At 42.2% G+C, this 19,116-nt stretch overlaps 1 protein-coding gene across 1 annotated transcript; it reads right to left on the bottom strand.

Annotated features, from left to right (window-relative positions):
* Positions 1–339: 339 nt before the first annotated feature.
* Positions 340–18,584, bottom strand: LOC118823617 (F-box only protein 33). Its single transcript, XM_036593330.1, has 5 exons — positions 18,125–18,584; positions 12,342–12,452; positions 11,130–11,493; positions 9,349–9,652; positions 340–7,681 (listed from the first exon to the last, which is right to left on the bottom strand). Exons 1-5 carry the CDS (start codon positions 18,496–18,498, stop codon positions 7,416–7,418), a joined length of 1,419 nt encoding a protein of 472 aa, XP_036449223.1. The 5' UTR covers positions 18,499–18,584; the 3' UTR covers positions 340–7,415.
* Between the last annotated feature and the right edge of the window lie 532 nt (positions 18,585–19,116).

Here is a 19,116-nt window from a genome sequence, read left to right as displayed (position 1 = left end):
AATTCATATTAACAGGAATATTTCCCAACCCCTCTTTATCTCATAAACAGGCTATTTTTGATACTGTGCCTTTATGATTGATATGCAAATAAGAGCTGTTCTGACTGGCCATCCTGTATTATGCTCTAAACAGGCTGGTTCTTCATTTTGGTTTACACAACTGGGGAGTGAAAGGCATGATTGGAAACTAACAATATTTATGTACATTAAAATCATATTACAAATAAAAAACAGTTTAGTTTAAAATGTAGTTTTCCATAATAAGGGTCCTTTAAATTCTATCAGACAGCTGATCAGGTTTTTTTTTCAGCCAAAAATGAAGGATCATGTCACACAAAGTCCTTTTTTAATGCTTTTATTTACCGATTAAAAGAAAATGCATTCATTCAACATTGATTCAAATCAACATTCAGGCTGGTTTATCCAACACGTACGTCAGTTACGTTTTTTTTCTCGTAGGTTTATTTTTTTCCTTCTTTAATGGTGGAACCTCAGATCACTTTTCTAAATCAATAAAATCTCTCCCCACCTGGCATGTTCACACCTGTGCCAGAGGACGTTCCTGTTTGTAGATGTACATATAAAACCCAATGCTATGTGCTCACTGGAGACAAAAAGTAGACAGAACACACCTGCCCAAATATTAAACATTTAAGATGGTAAAACCATTTTTGCAAAACAACAACGCTTATAAACTATTTTTTCTCCATGTTCATAAATAGAACCCGGACATATGTGGCATAGAAGTACGTATGTTGATATATACATACCCATATGCGCTGTAAGGTATCGTATTTTTTTACTCGCCGTTACGTTTACAAGGTAAGCAGCAGCCTGGTCTTAGCACTGCTCGTGCCCCGTGATGGCCACTTCTTTATTGCAGACTGTCCTGATTTTAAACAAATGCACAACATTCGTACCACTTAGAACTGGGGCCTGCTGGCCAGTCTCATAGAGACCATGTCTGTACCCACGGTCGCCCCGAAACTGAGTTGGCTTCCGAAGAATCAAGATCTTAAAATAATAATAATAATAATAATAATAATAAGGCCAAGTATAATTGCAAGATAAGTCATTTCCATTTATGAGTGACAGAAAAAGAAAAAACAAAAACAAAAAGAATAGAGAGAGAAGTTAAGAGCCACTGAATCATATGCATTCCACTTGCATAGTTTCTGACTTTGTTTTAATGCGAGCCAGCCTGAAGAGGAAAACCGGCAAGGGGGGAAATGGGGGGATGGGGTGGTTAGGCCCATGTCCGGCGTGATGTTTGACCTACAGTGGACCTTTACTTAAAGTGACTCAGATTTCATCAAAAATAAACTCGTTTAGACTCCAAGGTCACACTAGACGATTATATATATTTATAAAAAGCTGCTGTTGGAACAAAACCTCGTATCTCCAAAGTGGTAACTTTACAGCAGAAGGAGAAAAAGGAATTTACTTCTAATGTAAGTCAATGGAACCAGACGTCTTCCCAAGTAATACTGGGCTGTTTCTACTGGTTCATTCATCATGAAATTTACACATAATTTGAAAATGCCTGTTCCTCTATTTATATTATGTCAAAAACTGAAAAACAACAATAATGGAGATTATTTATGTATTATATAGTGACTGTTGGACAAAAACCTGACATCACCATTTTTGACGCGTTTTACTTTCTTGGCATAATTTAAAAACTCTAGTTACCCTTTGCCTGATAAACCGACTTCCATTATAAGTTAAGAATGTTCCTTCTTTTTTCTTCTGCTGTAAAAGTGAGTTTTGTTCCGAACAAAACGTTTTGCAGTTTGACAAAAAAAAAATGCCTGTTGTCTTTTACATTGAGTGTAAATTTCATGATGAATGGACCAAAATAAACGGCCCAAAATTGCTTGGGGAAAAAAGTCTGGTTCCATTGACTTACATCAAAAGTAAAGCATGTTTTTTACTTCTCCTGTAAAGTTACCATTTTGGAGATACGAGGTTTCCGACAACAGCGATCTATAACATCTCCCCACCGCCCCACCCCTTGCAGCTGGCGTGAGGTCATTGAGCAGTAAGGTAACTGGAAGCTCACTGAGCTTCTACAGGCCACGTTTTGTTTCCTTTATACAGCTTTCTGAGATTTCTCAGGCTTTAGAGCAGCCCACTGTACTTACAGCTGTTCTCCTTTAACTACAGAGAGATCTGGATTGTGAATGCATATAAACGTTTCCAAAACTGAAATAAAAAAAAAACAAAAAGAAAACCAAAACAAAACAAAAAAGTCTGGGATCCAACTGAGTTGTAACAATCGACTGGTCTACACAAAAATAATCTCCCTTCTGCACTTCATACTCGAGGGAGGCACAATCATACCCGCGCTCAACGATTTTCACCTAAAGACCAGTCCGCTTCGCTGATTTCAGGATCCCGCCCCCCCCAACAAGCCCGAAAAAGAATCGAAGAGTAAAAAAATAAAGTCATTTCATGCAGACATTTGGCCATTTTAGTTTGTTTTTAACTCCCCAGTGGAATGTTCCTTACACGTCTCATAGCAGCTTAATAGTAGGTCTGATAGAACCAACCTTGATTTTCTCAATAGTTTTTAAATTACATTCACTCTTCACAGTGAAACAGGTGCATTTATAAGAGAGATCTACTGCTGTTGACCCAAAAAAACAAAACAAAAAAGAAAACCGCCACAGCACAGCTGCGGAGCACGAAAGCGGCCCGACCTCCACTTCAACCCATTCGATATCTACTAGCTGTAGTAAGAGAATATAGTAGTAAGTAGTACATCTAGAGGCCGATCAGCCGTTGGCCCTGCCCTCTGCCAGCATGCGGGCACTTTCGTTAAGGTTGAATCACCGTGATCTTTGGCAGCTGACACAAGACGTGCTGACAGAAGCGAAATTCCAGTGACTTGGTTTTATGATTTCTCGTATGGAAACTTTCACAAACGTCTGAGGACGCGGAGTCATTTCGCCGCCCCATACGCAACATTTTCCCCTGAGCTGAACAAAAACATGCAATTTCACCCCCAGGAGAGTCACTATCCTCTGACTTAAGAGGTCGTTAAAAGGGGAACTCCAGCCATTTTTCAAAATTTCAAAATAATTAGGTGGTTAAGATGTAAACAGAGTCGTTCAGAGTGGTTTGGTGTGAAACGCTCTGTTCTAGATAAACTTACAGAGTCAGAACTGTTCACAGTGGTGGTGATAGGAACCGAACATCATTCACAGAGGACGGCGGCCGTTCAGATGACCACCATCATCAACATTCCATATAAACTCAGAAGACTCGTGTAGGTTCACTGGTGGTTCTGGATAGTAAATAAAATGTCTATATTTGTGTTGTAGTCATGGTGACGCCTGGTTCCTATCACCACCACTGTAAAGACATCTAATTTGCTTTCATTCAAGTTTCTCTATAATGAAACCACTTCAGACGGCTTGTTTTAATAACTGAGCTGTAAATTTTTGAAAAACTGATTCCCTTTAAAGTAGCCAAAATGCTAATGTTGCTCCACACATGCTAGAACCAAGCTAACACTCAATTAACAAGTGAAAGCCTACAATTTCAGCTATACACTTAAAAAAGATGGTTCTTTAAGGGTTCTTTAAGAAAAGGCAATGGTTCAATTCATGCTTAAAAGGTTCTATGCATGGCGAAATGGATGGAGAATGTGTTGTAACCGAAACGGGTTCCATTGGTATGATGTTAAGCTTGTTAGAACAAACACTTTTTGGTGTTATTTTCCAAAGGTTCCACATAGAACCATATACAACACATTCTCCATTAATCTGAAGAACAAATTCACCATGCAAAGAGTCTGAAACGTTTCTACATAGAATGTTTCTAAATAGAACCACTGCCTTTACTAAAGAACCCTTGAACAACCATCAGTTTTAAGTGTATAATCAAAGCACAGCCTCTAATCTATCACATTTGACGAAGCTTGCTGGGTATTTCGGTGAGGTCAGTCTCATGATGTCAGTTGATGATGTCAGAGCGTGTATTAGCATGTAGCAATATTTGAATTATGACTCCTTAATGACCTCATAACTCAGAAAATCTGTTTTGGGGGGAAAACATACACAAATAAATCAGCTCTGGAACGTTTTTTGCTCACCACCAGGTGAGACAGTAGCAGTTTTCCCCATAGAGAAAACCAGCCGAGACCCGGAGCTCCTCATGCGGCAGACGCAGAGCGACGCCGCGTCCTCAGAGGTCCATGATTAGAGGCCTGAGCTACTGGACTCCTCCTCCACTGAACTGACGGAACCCTGAGAAAGGCTGTTTCCTGTTCACTGCTGAGAAAGTGGTACGCCTCCCGACTCTACACACCTCCTTCTCTGACGTATGCACTTTTTGAAACTTTACAAAAAAAACACAACACACACATACATGAGTGTACAGAGAGAACAAACCCAAAAAACTAGGAAAATAAGGAAGAAAAACAACACGCTGATGCTTTAATATGCTAACGTCTTAGTTACACCTGTCTATCGCTATGCTAGACATGACTCTGTCGACCGGAGACGAACACGGACGCCGTGTGTGGGCTTCGAGAAACGAAAGCTATTCTGGGTTTAGGCACAGCATGAACGCATTAGCAGTTTACACACCGACAACTCGCCAACGTCGTCGTCTCCCTCTGACACTCGAGTCCTTACCCACCCTCATTCAACGGCAAGAAACAATATACAATATTAAACTTCCAAATATAGAACAATCTCATCTAGATCCTTTTTGGTGTGGTACTAAAAATAGAAATGGGACTTTTCAAACAAACACGTCAGAATCCCACTACTGGCATGCATTTTTTAGTTATATCATTATTCCTTAAGCGGTATCTTTGTTTCTCATGCATACACTGCAGGTTTAAGCTCACCTAGAGAGGCACCTTACATGCAGGCTCTGAACTGATTGGGTCTCATTGGTTGATTGCTTTCGATTTGCTTTCTATTAAAGGAAGAGTTCAGTAAAAAAATTATTCGTTTACACATCTTCCCTTCTTGCCTAAAAAGTAGTCGCTCAGGTGTCTGAAGTTTGCTTCCTTAGTTTTAGCACCGGAGCTAAAAGATGAGACGGCTAACGTGGCTAACAAGCCATGCAAGTCAATGGAACCAAAAGACTTACATTAGCCTAACTTCAGGACAACAAACACGCATTAGCGATCCTGGTCCTGGAGATCTACCACCCTGGAGAGTTCAGATCCAACACACCTGGACAGTCAGACGCCGCTGAAGGCTGATTACCTGGATCAGGTGTGTTAGATTAGGGTTGGAGCTAAACTCTGCAGGGTGGTTGATCTTCAGGATCAGGATTGGGCAGCCCTGCCTTAGTGGATCGACTGCATGCAGATGAAGGGTTACGGTGTGCAAATGAAACTTTTTACCAAACTACTCCTTTAAGCTAACAAGCTAACAAGCTAACCAGCTAACCTCTAGCCAGATTTCCCCCCATTATGCTTGCATATGGAGATTTACTGCAACTGGCTTTGGCTGAGCCAGCTAAGCATTACAAAAAAAAACGTTTTTAACAGGAAGGATAGTTTGTGGCTACAGTTTCACACCCGGTTTGGCTTCGCTGTCTCGTCTATCAGCAAGAAGGCGGGCGGCTAATTAGCCTTTCAGACCGAAAACCACAAACGTGTCCACCTTCCATCCGAACGTCACTGCACGGAGCATGAGAAAAGAAGATATGCTTCCGAATCTCCAGAGCAAAAACAAGCGCCACTTTTTAAAACGAGAAACGAAGGCCGTCGTTCGACATTCACTTTCCTAACGCTAAGCAGGCGACCGCGGTTTCCCTCCACACTACGAGCTTTAAAATGGCAAACGGCGCAAGTAAAAGCGTACATCCCACGCACACGAGAGAGAGATAGAAAAATAAAAACCACTGTAAAGCGCAGTCTTTTGGAAGAGCTTTAACATTTCTCCAAATAAAAATAAAAAAAAAAAACCTTCACTATCTTGTCCATCGAGCGCACAGACGCACCGAACAAACAGCTTGGACGAAAACCTTCACTGGAAAAGTACCGGAAGGGCAGGAATCCTGAGATATGTGGGGGGAAAAACAGAGTAGCAACTGCCTCCCTCCTCCTAACACTCTGCAGATGAAATACTGTGGGGATTCGAGCTCAACTTCACCCCGAAACACTGAGGATCGCTCGCGCCACGCCGCTCGGACACGACGAGATCGGACTTTCCGCACTGAATGACTGCTGGTCTTGAAGGAACAGGTAACAGTAATGGTGACTGAATCCGTATCCGCTATGGGAAACTATAAAGGGGGGGTTTCCAAGGCAACTGTGACTCGATAAACAGATTAAAGGAATAGCTTGACCAAACACGCTAATGTGGCCGGTAAACGAAGGGTCACTTCGCTTGCCTTTCAACTGTGAACACGACAAAAACTGATGTTCACCCACAAATATCTCCCCACTTCCTCGACTGAAAGTGCGCATCTGTTTTTCTTCGAGCAACATTAGCTTTGCTGATCGAGCCATTTCTTCAAAAGCTGAGAGAAAAGCTGATTGTTCTCACTCATCCTCATCACCCTCATCTTCAAGGTCATGGTGTTCGTGCCTACCTGAGACGGACAGAGCGGACTTGATCCAGATAAAGCCCCGTTAGCCGAGCCCAGACTTTGTGCTAACGGACATTCAGCGCGCAGGGTTTAAGTGCCAGTCTGAGAACCTCAGCTAATTGGTTTCACCAGCAGAAGCGCGTCCACTTCCAGGTTGAGGAAAAAAAATAAAACAAACAAAAAAAAAAAAACGGGATTTTCGTCCCGAACGACACCATCGTCGTCGTCAACATCAACAACAACAATAACATCAACAACGTCAACATCACCACCTTCAAATAACAGTTAGGAACAACGAGGAAGGCTGCAGGGGTGTAGCTTGACGTCTATCAGCCCGTTCTCTCGGCCGGAAGACTAATCTCCCTATAGGTCAAGGAAAAAAACGCGAGATTTTGTCATCGTAAAAAGCCAAGATGGATCTGAAACTGATAGTTCTTGAGGTAACTCCACGCTCTATAAGAGGAAACCCAACGTAGGAGCGGACGAACAAAGCGAAACACTCTGTACAACTCTTTTTAAGCTAGCTGTGTAAAAAAACAAACAAAAACAAAAAGCCCCTCTCCACCATCCACTCAATTAGCTACTAAACCGATACCCAACTATACTTTCCTATTTCATAAGCAGGATATATAGATAGATATAAATATAGAGCTAATACTGGTTAAACACAGCACTTACAAAGGATTAATTTCACACTACAAGGAAGGAAAAAAAAACAAACAGAATCTCAAAGGAAGGAAAATAAAAGGAAAAGAGTATGTAAAATGAGACAGGGCCTGTTCTGGGAGATAATCGAGCACAGGGTGGGTAAGGTGCAGAGGAAAACGAAACAAAAGCTAAAGGCCCTGCTGGGTTTAAACTCCCTCGCTGAAGCTCAGCATCTCGCGGTGGAAGTGCTGGGTGGGGTCGCTCAGGATGACGCTGCTGTCCATGGAGGGGTGCCACACGCGGCCCAGCCCGAGGGAAACCTCCTTCACCAGGTTGTGCACCGGGTCGCCCTCGATGAACACCGACTGGTCCGGGTCGAAATCGATGCTTTCCTCCGACACGGTCAGCACCTTCAAGTTGGAGCCACGCAGGCGGGAGATGGCCACCAGGTTGTGGGACCACACCGTATAACCTGCAGCACGGAGATCAAACAGGGGCTTCGTTAAAACAGTTCGCTCGTTCATTTGCATAAACCAGGGGTCGGAAACAAATCAAATCACCTTAGTAGACACAATAATTTATGTTCATTCTATTGAAATAACGTTTTACCGTCTTGGCTGTAAATATGTCTCGGTATGTACTAGTTTAGGCTAAAAAACATAACATATAAATAACAAATGAAAACACAGACTTACTTTGCTCTGTTTTAAGCTTTAGCTCAGCTATAGCCGCTTTTCTCGCATCTCTGGCAGGAAACATTTACTCAAAGGTGGAACAGTTTCTTGAAAAATGTCTCAACATTTGATTTTAACGAGGCTGAAGTCGCTTCTCTTTCACCAGCTTCTCGTTCGAATTTTCCCATTCCACCTTAAATAGTGCCTGAGGATGTAACTGCTGCACCATTTAAGGTGGAACAGGAAAATTTCGAACGAGAAGCTTAGTGTTCATCAGTTTCTCACTGCAGATTAAACGTATCAGGAAACCAGCTGGAGTGATTATAAATGCAAATCAGTCCATTCGTCTCCAAATTATCGATGTTCATCTTAAATCTCTCTCTTTGCCGTTTCGTTAGCTACTATCTAGGCGAGATTGTTGTCTGTGTTGCTATGGTGACCAGCAGTCTGAGCTGATCTTTCAGGGTTAAAGGGTGAATCAGCAGTTCTACATTAACTCCAGAGTTTAAGACCATTTATTGTTAAACTGTGTTGAACACTGAATGTCGTTAATTAGTGACGCTGATGTCTATTAAAATGATCATAAGCACAAAACACTGAAGGCAAACAGTTTCCATCAGGTAGAACTGAGCGGCTCTGAAATCACTTTTTACAAACAAGCAAAGTTTCAGTTTAAGATTTATTTCTTAGTTACAAGTTTAAGTTTAACAAAAACTTTAAACTCGGATTCACAAATGAGTTTCCTTTACTAAACTGCATCTGTAGGTCTCTGTTCATAAACATAAACTAGCCTAAACTAATTTACTATAAAATGAAATGTGTTTGTATAAATTCAGAATAAAGACACGTCAGTCACAACTGCATATGAGTACATATTTCTATATTGTGGTCTGTTTACACAAAGTTAGGTTAGATCATCATTTATGTTGAATAGACTCTCCCAAATTTTACGCTGCTGCACTGATGTTGAACCGTGTGCTGCACTGGGTCGGTATGACCAACAGGTCAAAACAAGCTCAAAACAAAGTGACCGCTGTGCCCTGATTGGTGTTCTTGATTCGCACTTCTTTTGTTTTGACATGTTACGTTTTTATGCACACATAAACCAAAAGGAGCGACAGATTTCTCATAATGTGGTGGAGTGAAAAGTGAGATATTTGAGTATTAAATGTAGTGGAGTGAAAGTAAAAATTCACCCAAAGTGGAAAAACTTCAGTAAAGTACAGATACACGAAAAACTACTTAAGTACAGAAACGAATTACATTTACTTCATCACTGTCCACCACTGCTTGTTAGCTATATTAGCCTCATAGCTCCAGCGTAGAACTCAAAAGCAAAACCATTGCTTTAAAAACGACTGCAAACGTGGACCCAAATTACTCTGGATTAAACCAAAAGAAAACTAAATAAAGCCTTCGTTCGGTGAGTGTTGGAGAAAAATGGCGGCGCGTGGTGTTTACTCACCGTGGATGATGAGGACGGCGAGGTGGATGCACCTCCAGGCCAGCAGCACCAGCGGATCTTCGTTGCGGTTGACGCTGAGGTCAGGAAAGCCTCCGTCGTCCCTCACCAGGACGAAGTGCGTGAGCGTTTTGTGGTACTGCTGCGAGATGAGCTCCAGGACGCCGTCGGTCACCAGCGTGCTGAAACTGTCCAGGTGGATCCGCTCCAGAGGCAGACTGGGCTTCAGCACCCGCAGCAGGTCCTGACTGCACACGTCCAGAGCCATCAGGTAAACACGCAGGTTAGCACTGCGCCGGACCAGCGCCTGCAGCCGGGGGTCAGACAGACCATTATTTATTTATTATTCTTTTTTAATTATTATCATTTTTATTTATTTTTACCATCATTAGTTTGGTATTTTGTAACTATAACATTATTTATTGTTTTAATTAATATTTTTCATTTATATTATGAAAATATAAAATATTACTCAACTAAATAGTACTTGTAGTAATAATAAATAATAATAATAATAATTCTTATTCTTAATAAGAATTCTTATTTAAAATAGTTTAATGCAAAATTATTATATCCTACAATACTTTTATTTTCCAATAACACTTATTCTTATTGTAACAGACCATTTTTATACGTCTTTGAAAGTCATTAAAAAGCTAAGAACATCCTATTAAATAATTATGTAAATGATGCAATATGTAAATAAAAATTACTGTTATTGAATTTATTTATTGATCTTATTATATTTTAAGCCCTATAGTATTTGTAATAATAATAATAATAATAATAATAATAATATATTATTATTATAATCATCATCATTATTATTATAAATCTTTGATCTGATTAAACAGGTTGTAATGTATGACGCAGCCGTGCTTCCACCCCTCGACACGCTGGCCTTACACACGTTACAATAGCAGTCTTATTTTCCGGCGTTTCCAGACTAAAATATCTCCAAGCAAACGACATTTCAATCAAACGAACAGCTCCTGTTCTTCGCTCACTCAGTTACAGACTGAAGTTGCCGCGGGTTCATGGTAAGATGTGGTATGGAATTATGGATCGGAGACGTTTCTTGTTACGTTATGTTACATTACAGCAGGTTCATGGTCCAGCACAAGCTGCGGACTGGAATATGGATCAGTAAGTCTGATATCCGATGAGTGAATGACGTCAATATCGGACCCGATACCGACACAGGATCGGAGCGGCCCCATCTCTACTTGTAAGTCATCAAAAAGTTTTTAAAAATCCTTTTAAAAATAAATATGTAAAACACATATTACTGGATTTATTTATTTATATTATTATATGGCATTTTAAAGCTAATTCATGGTACAAGGTGGTGTCTTAAAGGGGAACTCCACTGACTTTTCTAAATTTCTGCATACCTGTTGAGATGTAAACAAATCACTGAGCAGTTTAATGTAAATGGTTCACTGTAGTCGTTTTACTTACTTTCCAAAACCACCACTAAACCTAAACGATGTAGAAGTACTGCTAATAGTAAAATAGTGGAAAATGTGAAATAGGTTTCTTTAGGGACTATTTTGTCTCACAACACCCTGCATGTATCCCTCCACCATGAACGGGTTAAAAAATTACGTCATATTTATAACCAGCTCATGTGACATCCTTCAGTGAAGCAGCTTTTAGAGGGATTAAACTTTGATGAAAGTCAACATTTTTTAAACTAATATGTTTATTAACTCTTTCCTGCATCGTTCTCAAATTCAGTCGGAATGTCCATCGCTACTTCACACAGGAATAATTCCCACTACCTTCAGGTCATCCTCAGTGGCCGTGCCATCCAGTGGTTTGGCCTCCAGGGCGGCGCCGTTGAGCAGCAGGGAGAGGCGGTGGAGGGGCGCGCGGTCGCTGGCCGAAAGCAGCCGGCACATTTCGGAGGAGAAGTCGCAGAAGTCGATGGAGAGCGAGCGCAGGTGGACCAGGCGCTGGAGCTCGGCCGTGGGCACCAGGCTGGGCAGCTGACCGTCCAGCAGACTGAGGTGCTCCAGGGTTTCGGCGCTGGGGTTAGAGAGAGACGCTAAAGAGCACGGGGTCACCAAACCCAGCATGAAGGACGAGGAGAGCCACTTCAGCTGTCGGCTGTTAGACAGGATCTCCTCAAACAGCTGCTGCATCCTGAGAGAGACAGACAGACAGTGAGAGAGAGAGAGAGACTGACCATTACTTTCTTCATATACAATCATATTGTGATCGCCACTACAGGATCTTGCGCTGCCACGATATTCACTTGCACACTGATCAGGCATAACATTCTGACCACCTCCTTGTTTCTACGCTCATTGTCCATTTTATCAGCTCCACTTACTATATAGGTGCAGTTGTTTGTAGTTCTACAGTTACAGACTGTAGTCCATCTGTTTCTCTGATACTTTGTTAGCCCCCTTTCACCCTGTTCTTCAGTGGTCAGGACCCCCATGGACCCTCACAGAGCAGGTACTATTTGGGTGGTGGATCATTCTCAGCACTGCAGTAACACTGACGTGGTGGTGGTGTGTTAGTGTGTGCTGCGCTGGTCTGAGTGGATCAGACACAGCAGTAACACCTCAGTGTCACTGCTGGACTGAGAATAGTCCACCAACCAAAAATATCCAGCCAACAGCGTCCTGTGGGCAGCATCCTGTGACCACTGATGAAGGACTAGAGGATGACCAACACAAACTGTGCAGCAGCAGATGAGCTATCGTCTCTGACTTTACATCTACAAGGTGGACCGACAAGGTAGGAGAGTCTAATAGAGTGGACAGTGAGTGGACACAGCCCATCTGTTGTGACCATAATTGCAGAAAGAAAACGGTGAAACTCATTCAGAAAGAAAACTGTCCCAATTCTCCAATCTGGTCACTTTTAAGATTTAAATCCGAGAAAAATCAATCAATAATCTCAACAATTTGAATAGATCAAATAAAGAAGCTGCCGCAGCAGCAGCCGTTCTGATAACAGCCCACAAAGTGACCACGACTTACTCTTTAATCTTCTTGCCCCCCTGGTCGATCTGGGCGAGGTAAGAGCTGTCCAGAATGCTGTCGTCCTGAAGGATGCACGTGTCGCCGTACAGACTCAACCGCTGCAGATTCCTGAAGGAAAGAGAGACGGGGAACAATTTCCACATCAGCGCTGGACGTACACGACCGGGATGGGCGTGGCTATTCAAATATATGCATATCTAAACTATCTCAACAAAGGTTATTACATAAAATGCTTATGAATTCACTGCCTGATGTCAGACATTAAGATAGTTTTAAGACGATTTTGGTCTTAAACTTCAATCATGGTGGAGAGATACATAATACGTGGGGTGCTGTGAGGCAAAATAGGCCCCAAAGATTTTCCACTGTTTAACCATCAACATTCCATAAAAAAACACAGAAAAACAAGTTTCTAAACAAGAAAAACTAATTTCCAAAATCAAGAAAACAATGAATATGGAAGAGGCTGGAAAAAGCAAACACTTCTGTACTTCATTAAAGGGGAATTCCACCAAATTTCTGAAAAAACCCACATAATTTAATAGCTAAGATGTAAATAAAGTCACTCATGCTCTGTTCTAGAGAAACTTCTGTTCAGAACTGTTCACAGTGGTGGTGATAGGAACCAGACGTCCACCTCTAAAAGCTCCCTCACAGAAAGTTCCTACATGAAATGGTTATGAATTCACTGCCTGATGACTGAGACACTGTTTTATGATAGTTTAGAGAACTTAAACTCCATTCATGGTGGAGGGATACATGCAGGGCGCTGTGAGGCAAAATAGTCCCCAAAGAAAACTTATTATTTCAGATTTTCCACTATTTTCCATCATCAACATTCCATATAAACTCAGAAGACTCGTGTAGGTTCACTGGTGGTTCTGGATAGTAAATAAAATGTCTATATTTGTGTTGTAGTCATGGCGACCCCTGGTTCCTATCACCACCACTGTAAAGAGATCGGAACCATTTCACACCAAACCACTCTGAATCTCTCAGAAATTTGGAAAATTTGCTGTAATTCCCCTTTAAATGTGCTTTCACAGCTTACTGAAACAATCAGGCATCAACAGATTTCTACAAACACAAAGGATTTTAAAATAAAGATCTGGAAAAATGACAACAATTGTAAAATAATCAGCACAGAAAGAGTCACAAAAGCTTTTAGACGTGTTGAATAAGCGCTCAGAGGCCAGAACCTGCGCGGAGCGAGGGGAGGTCCGACTGTCGGGACTTTTCAGGAACCCACTGTTCCTCTCTGTCTGTGCTTCACTGTTTATGGTCCATTGTGTGAAAGTTTAGAGGAGAAAGCAGCAGCAGCAGCTTCACACAACCAGCAGCTGCAGCTTTTGTGCAGGTTTTGCTGGGTCTGCTTACAGTGGAGCTGGAAAAAAGGCCTGAAATTGTGCAAAGTGTTCCAAAACACAGGCTAAAGCCGGAGCTGAAGGTGCACTGAGGTCAACACGAGGTGAAGGCCGAAGCTGGCGGCTCTGTCAGGTTCCTCCTCGGCCTGTGAGGAGGCTTCTCTACTCCCATCAGCTATTATCGCTCGTTATCAGTGTCTCTGTATCAGAGACTCTCTCTACCCTCCCTGAGTTCCTGCAGCTGGGATTCCTGCTGGGCTTAGTGTCTCATGTTGGTGGACGCTTCAAACAGTTGGTCACGTTTGATCGGTCAGTGGCAGGAAAGCTCTTTTTAAACAATAACAGTCTGTTAAGGATAAAACTGTAGAGCTCCAGAGAGAGAACTTTCCTCATGAGCTTCCATGAGGAGATCTGGGTCTCTCCGAGGGCTGAACGATTAGGGAAAAATATCGGATTGCGATTTTTCCGACTAATATTGCGACTGTGATTTAAATTGCGACTATTTTCTATAAATTTCAGGTTCCAACGGTGGACATTCTCTCTCTCCCTCTCTCCCTCTCTCTCTCTTTATCTATCCATCTACCTACTGAGCCATCAATCCATCCATCATTCTAGCCATAAATACATCCATCTATCAATTCATCCAACCTTCTACCCAATTATCAACCTACCTATCCATTCATCCAATGACTCATCCAACCACCTAGCCATCCATTCTTCTCTCTATCCGTCCATTTTCCAACTATTTTACATCTGCCCATTCATATACCCCCCACTGATCAATTCATCCATCCATCTACCAACCTACCCACCCATTCATCCAATTACTCATCCAACCACCTGAACATCCATCCGTTTATCTATTAATCCCTTCATCCACATATCCACCCATCGATCAATCCATCTTTTCATTCATCCATTAAGTCATCAAACTCTTACATCTACACACCAATCAACTTCTCCGTCTAATATCCATCTTTCTTTCTATCCATTGTTTTATCTATCCATCCAACTGTTGTACACCTACCCATTCATCGGTCCATCCATGTATACACCCATCAATCAATCCATCACCTTAAAACTATCCTTCCATCCCTCTATCTATCCATCCAACTCTTACATCTACACATCGATCAACCTTTTACTCATCCAACTCATCTTACATCTACCTATTCCTCCGTCTGTCCATCCATCCCCTGTTCAATCTATGCTTCTACCAAACATCGAACCATCCATCCATCCTTCTACCTACTTATCAATCCATCCATCAATCTACTCATCCAACCATCTAACCAATAATGCATCTTTTACCCAACTATCTAACATCCAATTATCATCCATTCCTCTACTCACTCAGCCGTCCCTATATCTCCAGATTTAGTCAACAAACCATGTAACCATCCACTCCTCCACCCCATTTACTCATCCACACACATGTATCCTCCAAGCCATCCATCCAACTACTTATCTACTCGTCCACCCATCCCAGTTCTGTACCATGTCCGATTCACTTTAACTCCAACTCAGTTCATTCTGGTAGAAGATTCAGGGCCATCAAAGCCAGAACAGACCTGCTTTTACCTCCAGAGCTGAAGCTCATCAACCTCAGTGGACACATCAGACCACACATCAGACCACACTCAGCGCCACACTCGCCGCCACAACTCAGACTAAACTACTCACATCAGACCACACTCAGCGCCACACTCGACTAAACTACTCACATCAGACCACACTCAGCGCCACACTCGACTAAACTACTCACATCAGACCACACTCAGCGCCACACTCGCCGCCACACTCGACTAAACTACTCACATCAGACCACACTCAGCGCCACACTCGACTAAACTACTCACATCAGACCACACTCAGCGCCACACTCGACTAAACTACTCACATCAGACCACACTCAGCGCCACACTCGACTAAACTACTCACCTCAGACCACACTCAGCGCCACACTCGACTAAACTACTCACCTCAGACCACACTCAGCGCCACACTCGACTAAACTACTCACCTCAGACCACACTCAGCGCCACACTCGACTAAACTACTCACATCAGGCCACACTCGCCGCCACACTCGCCGCCACACTCGACTAAACTCAGACTAAACTACTCACATCAGACCACACTCGCCGCCACACTACACTCACACTAGACTAAACTACACTCACACTAGACTAAACTCAGACTAAACTACACTCACATTAGACTGAACTACACTCAGACTAATCTAGACTCACGTTAGACTAAACTACACTCACATTAGACTAAACTCAGACTAAACTACACTCACACCAGGCTACACTCAGACTAAACTACACTCACACTAGACTAAACTCAGACTAAACTACACTCACACTAGACTAAACTCAGACTAAACTACACTCACACCAGACTACACTCACACTACACCAAACAAATTCTCCTCTGGAACATAATGCTTAATTACCCGACTGTACAGATGTTATTTGTTTTTCAAGTATTCATATCATTCAGTAATATTCTGTACATTAATTATTATATCATATGTCCACTGAGACATTCACACTTCTCTTGAGCTCCTTTCACATCGACTGTTTATTATACTTTATTCTATTTCTTGTATTTTTATGTTATTAGTCTCTTAGTTAAATACCCGTTATCAGTCTGAGTGCCTGTCAGGTCTGGTCAGTGTGTTACAATCGCGAAATGAAGTGATTCTGATTTACAAGCTGTCCGTTTCCACTAAAACTCTCACGACGCTCAGACTGTCTACACAGCACTGTACAGCACAAACGGCTGAGCACTGTGCTCAGTGCTGAACTGTGTATCCGCTGATGCAGTGTGAACAGCGTTCCGTCTCTGACGCTGTAGAACCAAATGAGTCACGGCGTCGTTACTGAACACTTTTTGTTCTGAAATTTGCTGATGTTTTCATTCTGCAGTCAATCCATCAAAAATTACTCAGCAAAAACAAAACGTTCCGCTTCCGTTTGAAGACACTCGGGTAAAACAGTACAGAGAACCTTTAAAGTTCTTCAGGCTTTGGCCGACCTGGTTAAGGTTACATAACGACTAACGGGTTTGCATTATAGTGCATTATTATTGTGTATCTGTATGCATTACTACTGTACACAGTCATGAAGTAGAACCATTACTATCGTGCATTTCTATTATACACTATTATTATTTTCATTATAAATTTTTGTGCACAATTATTGAGTATTACCACTGCACACTACTGCTATGTACTAGCACCCCTAATTATTGTTATTATTATTATTATTATTATTATTATTATTATGCACTACAGCTATTGTGCATTACTATGAGGTCTTACTTGTTATTCAGGAGGCCCAGCATGAGCACCTGGTCCTAACAGTGTGCGTAACCATTGCGCACTACTGTTATGAATTATTATTATGCATTGTTCCCACAGAACATAACTATTATATGGAAGCCTGTTTCCTCCACAGGGGGAAAAAACATTTATATATATACACACACTCTCAAAATTATGCCTAACTTTCTCAGTTAGGATATTCAATCTCATAATTTTGACTTACTATCTCATAACGATGACTTACTATCGCAATGAAATTCAACCTTATAATTATGACTTAGCATCTCATTATTATGACTTAGCATCTCATAATTAGGACTTAGCATCTCATAATAAAATTTAACCTTATTATGACTTAATATCTAATAAATATGAGATTCAAGCTTAGAATTATGCCTTAGCATCACATAATTATGACTTGGCATCTCAATATTATGACTTAGCATCTCATTATTATGACTTTGCGTCTAATGAAATTCAAGCTTATAATTAAAACTTAATATCTAATAAGTAGGGCTTATTTCCTTTATGACTTAAAATTCACAATTATGATGTACTGTCTAATTCACCTCATAATTAGACTTACTAAGTCATAATTATGAGAAAGTATCTCATAATACTGAAATTCAATCTCATAATGATGACTTGCTACTTCATAAGATCCTCTTATATTTATGACTTAGCATCTCATAATTATGAAATTCAACCTTATAATTATGAATTAATATCTCATAATAATAAGATTCAATCTCACAGTTATGACTTAGCATCTCATAATTATGACTTCGTATTTCAGTTGCGACTTACCTCCTCATAATTATGGAATTCTCTCTCATTATTATGACTTTATGGCTTTATGTTTCTCTCCAGTCGCGTAAGCGGCCTTTCACACTACTGTTTCGCACTACAGTCGCTGTGCATCATTAAAGTGCACTGTTAAGTGACCATCTCACCTGTTGTTCAGCACCTGGCCCTAACAGTGTCCATTACTACCGTTATGATATATGATTATGCATCAGTGCCACTGAACACAACCACCCCGCACTGTGGCCGCGGTGCATCATCATTAGGAGAATATCTGACCTGTTGTTGCGCAGGTGGCCCAGCACGCAGAGCACCTGGTCCAGGTAAGCGTTGGCCGCCTCCCTCCAGCGCTCCCCGAGCTCGGGGTCTCCCGGGCCGCTCTGGGCCGCGCCGTCAAGCTCCAGCTGCAGCTCGCGGGCGAAGCTGCCGAACCGGCGCATGAGGAACTCGAGCCTACCGGTTCCGTTGCCGGCGGTCCCGGTCCGCGCGCGCAGCTTCAGGCCGCTCCAGAGCGCGGGGTAGAAGAGGCACTCCCGCCAGCGCGAGCACACGGCCGAGGCCCGCAGCTTATCTCTGTCCGGCAGGAAGGAGAAGATGTGGACGATCAGCTCGCTGGGTAAGGCCGAGGCTCCGACGCCGCCGCACAGAGCCATGTGTGCCTCGACAGGGGGTAAATAAGCCGATCTGACCGCTCCGACTCTCTAACTGCCCCCCTCTCGCCCCGAAAATCGCCCCCAAAATCTGCCCGAGCAAAACAAACAGCGCCGAGCAGCTGCCCTGCCTTCAATACTACCGGACCGTACCACTTCAGCAGCCAAATAGGGGAGGACGCGTTGTGTTTAGCTTCGCAGAACCTGGACTTTCCGGCATTTGCGGTAGCTGTACGTTAGAAATGGCATACAACGAACGTTTAGTTTGAGGGGGCTTCGTGGTGGGCTGACAAAGCAATGCAGATAAGCCTCGCGATTGTACGGTGTTTGGTAAAACACCCCTTGCCCTGTAGTGGTTGAGTCCAGAGTGGCCCTATTTTTGCCATACCGTGACACGCCGCTAGAGGGGGCGCACACGACACACGAACACACAGGATTTAAACGTTTTAAAGTGCAAGTCCACCATTTTTTCTGAATTTCTGCATAATTCAGTGTGTGAGATGTAAACAGAGAGATTCAGAGGTGAAATGGTTCAGATGTCTTCACAGTGGTGGTGATAGGAACCAGGGGTCGCCATGACTACTACACAAATATAGACATTTTATTTACTATCCAGAACCA

Source organism: Colossoma macropomum, unplaced genomic scaffold (assembly GCF_904425465.1).
Source record: "Colossoma macropomum unplaced genomic scaffold, Colossoma_macropomum, whole genome shotgun sequence".
NCBI lineage: Eukaryota > Metazoa > Chordata > Actinopteri > Characiformes > Serrasalmidae > Colossoma > Colossoma macropomum.
This window is presented reverse-complemented; position numbering and strand designations above follow the sequence as displayed.

Coding starts and splice junctions, on each gene's coding strand:
- LOC118823617 (XM_036593330.1), bottom strand. CDS start 18,498: ATGGCTCTGTGCGGCGGCGTCGGAGCCTCGGCCTTACCCAGCGAGCTG. Junction 12,453..18,124: donor GGCCACCTGCGCAACAACAG/GTCAGATATTCT, acceptor TCTTTCCTTCAG/GAATCTGCAGCGGTTGAGTC. Junction 9,653..11,129: donor CCACTGAGGATGACCTGAAG/GTAGTGGGAATT, acceptor CCCCGGCTGCAG/GCGCTGGTCCGGCGCAGTGC.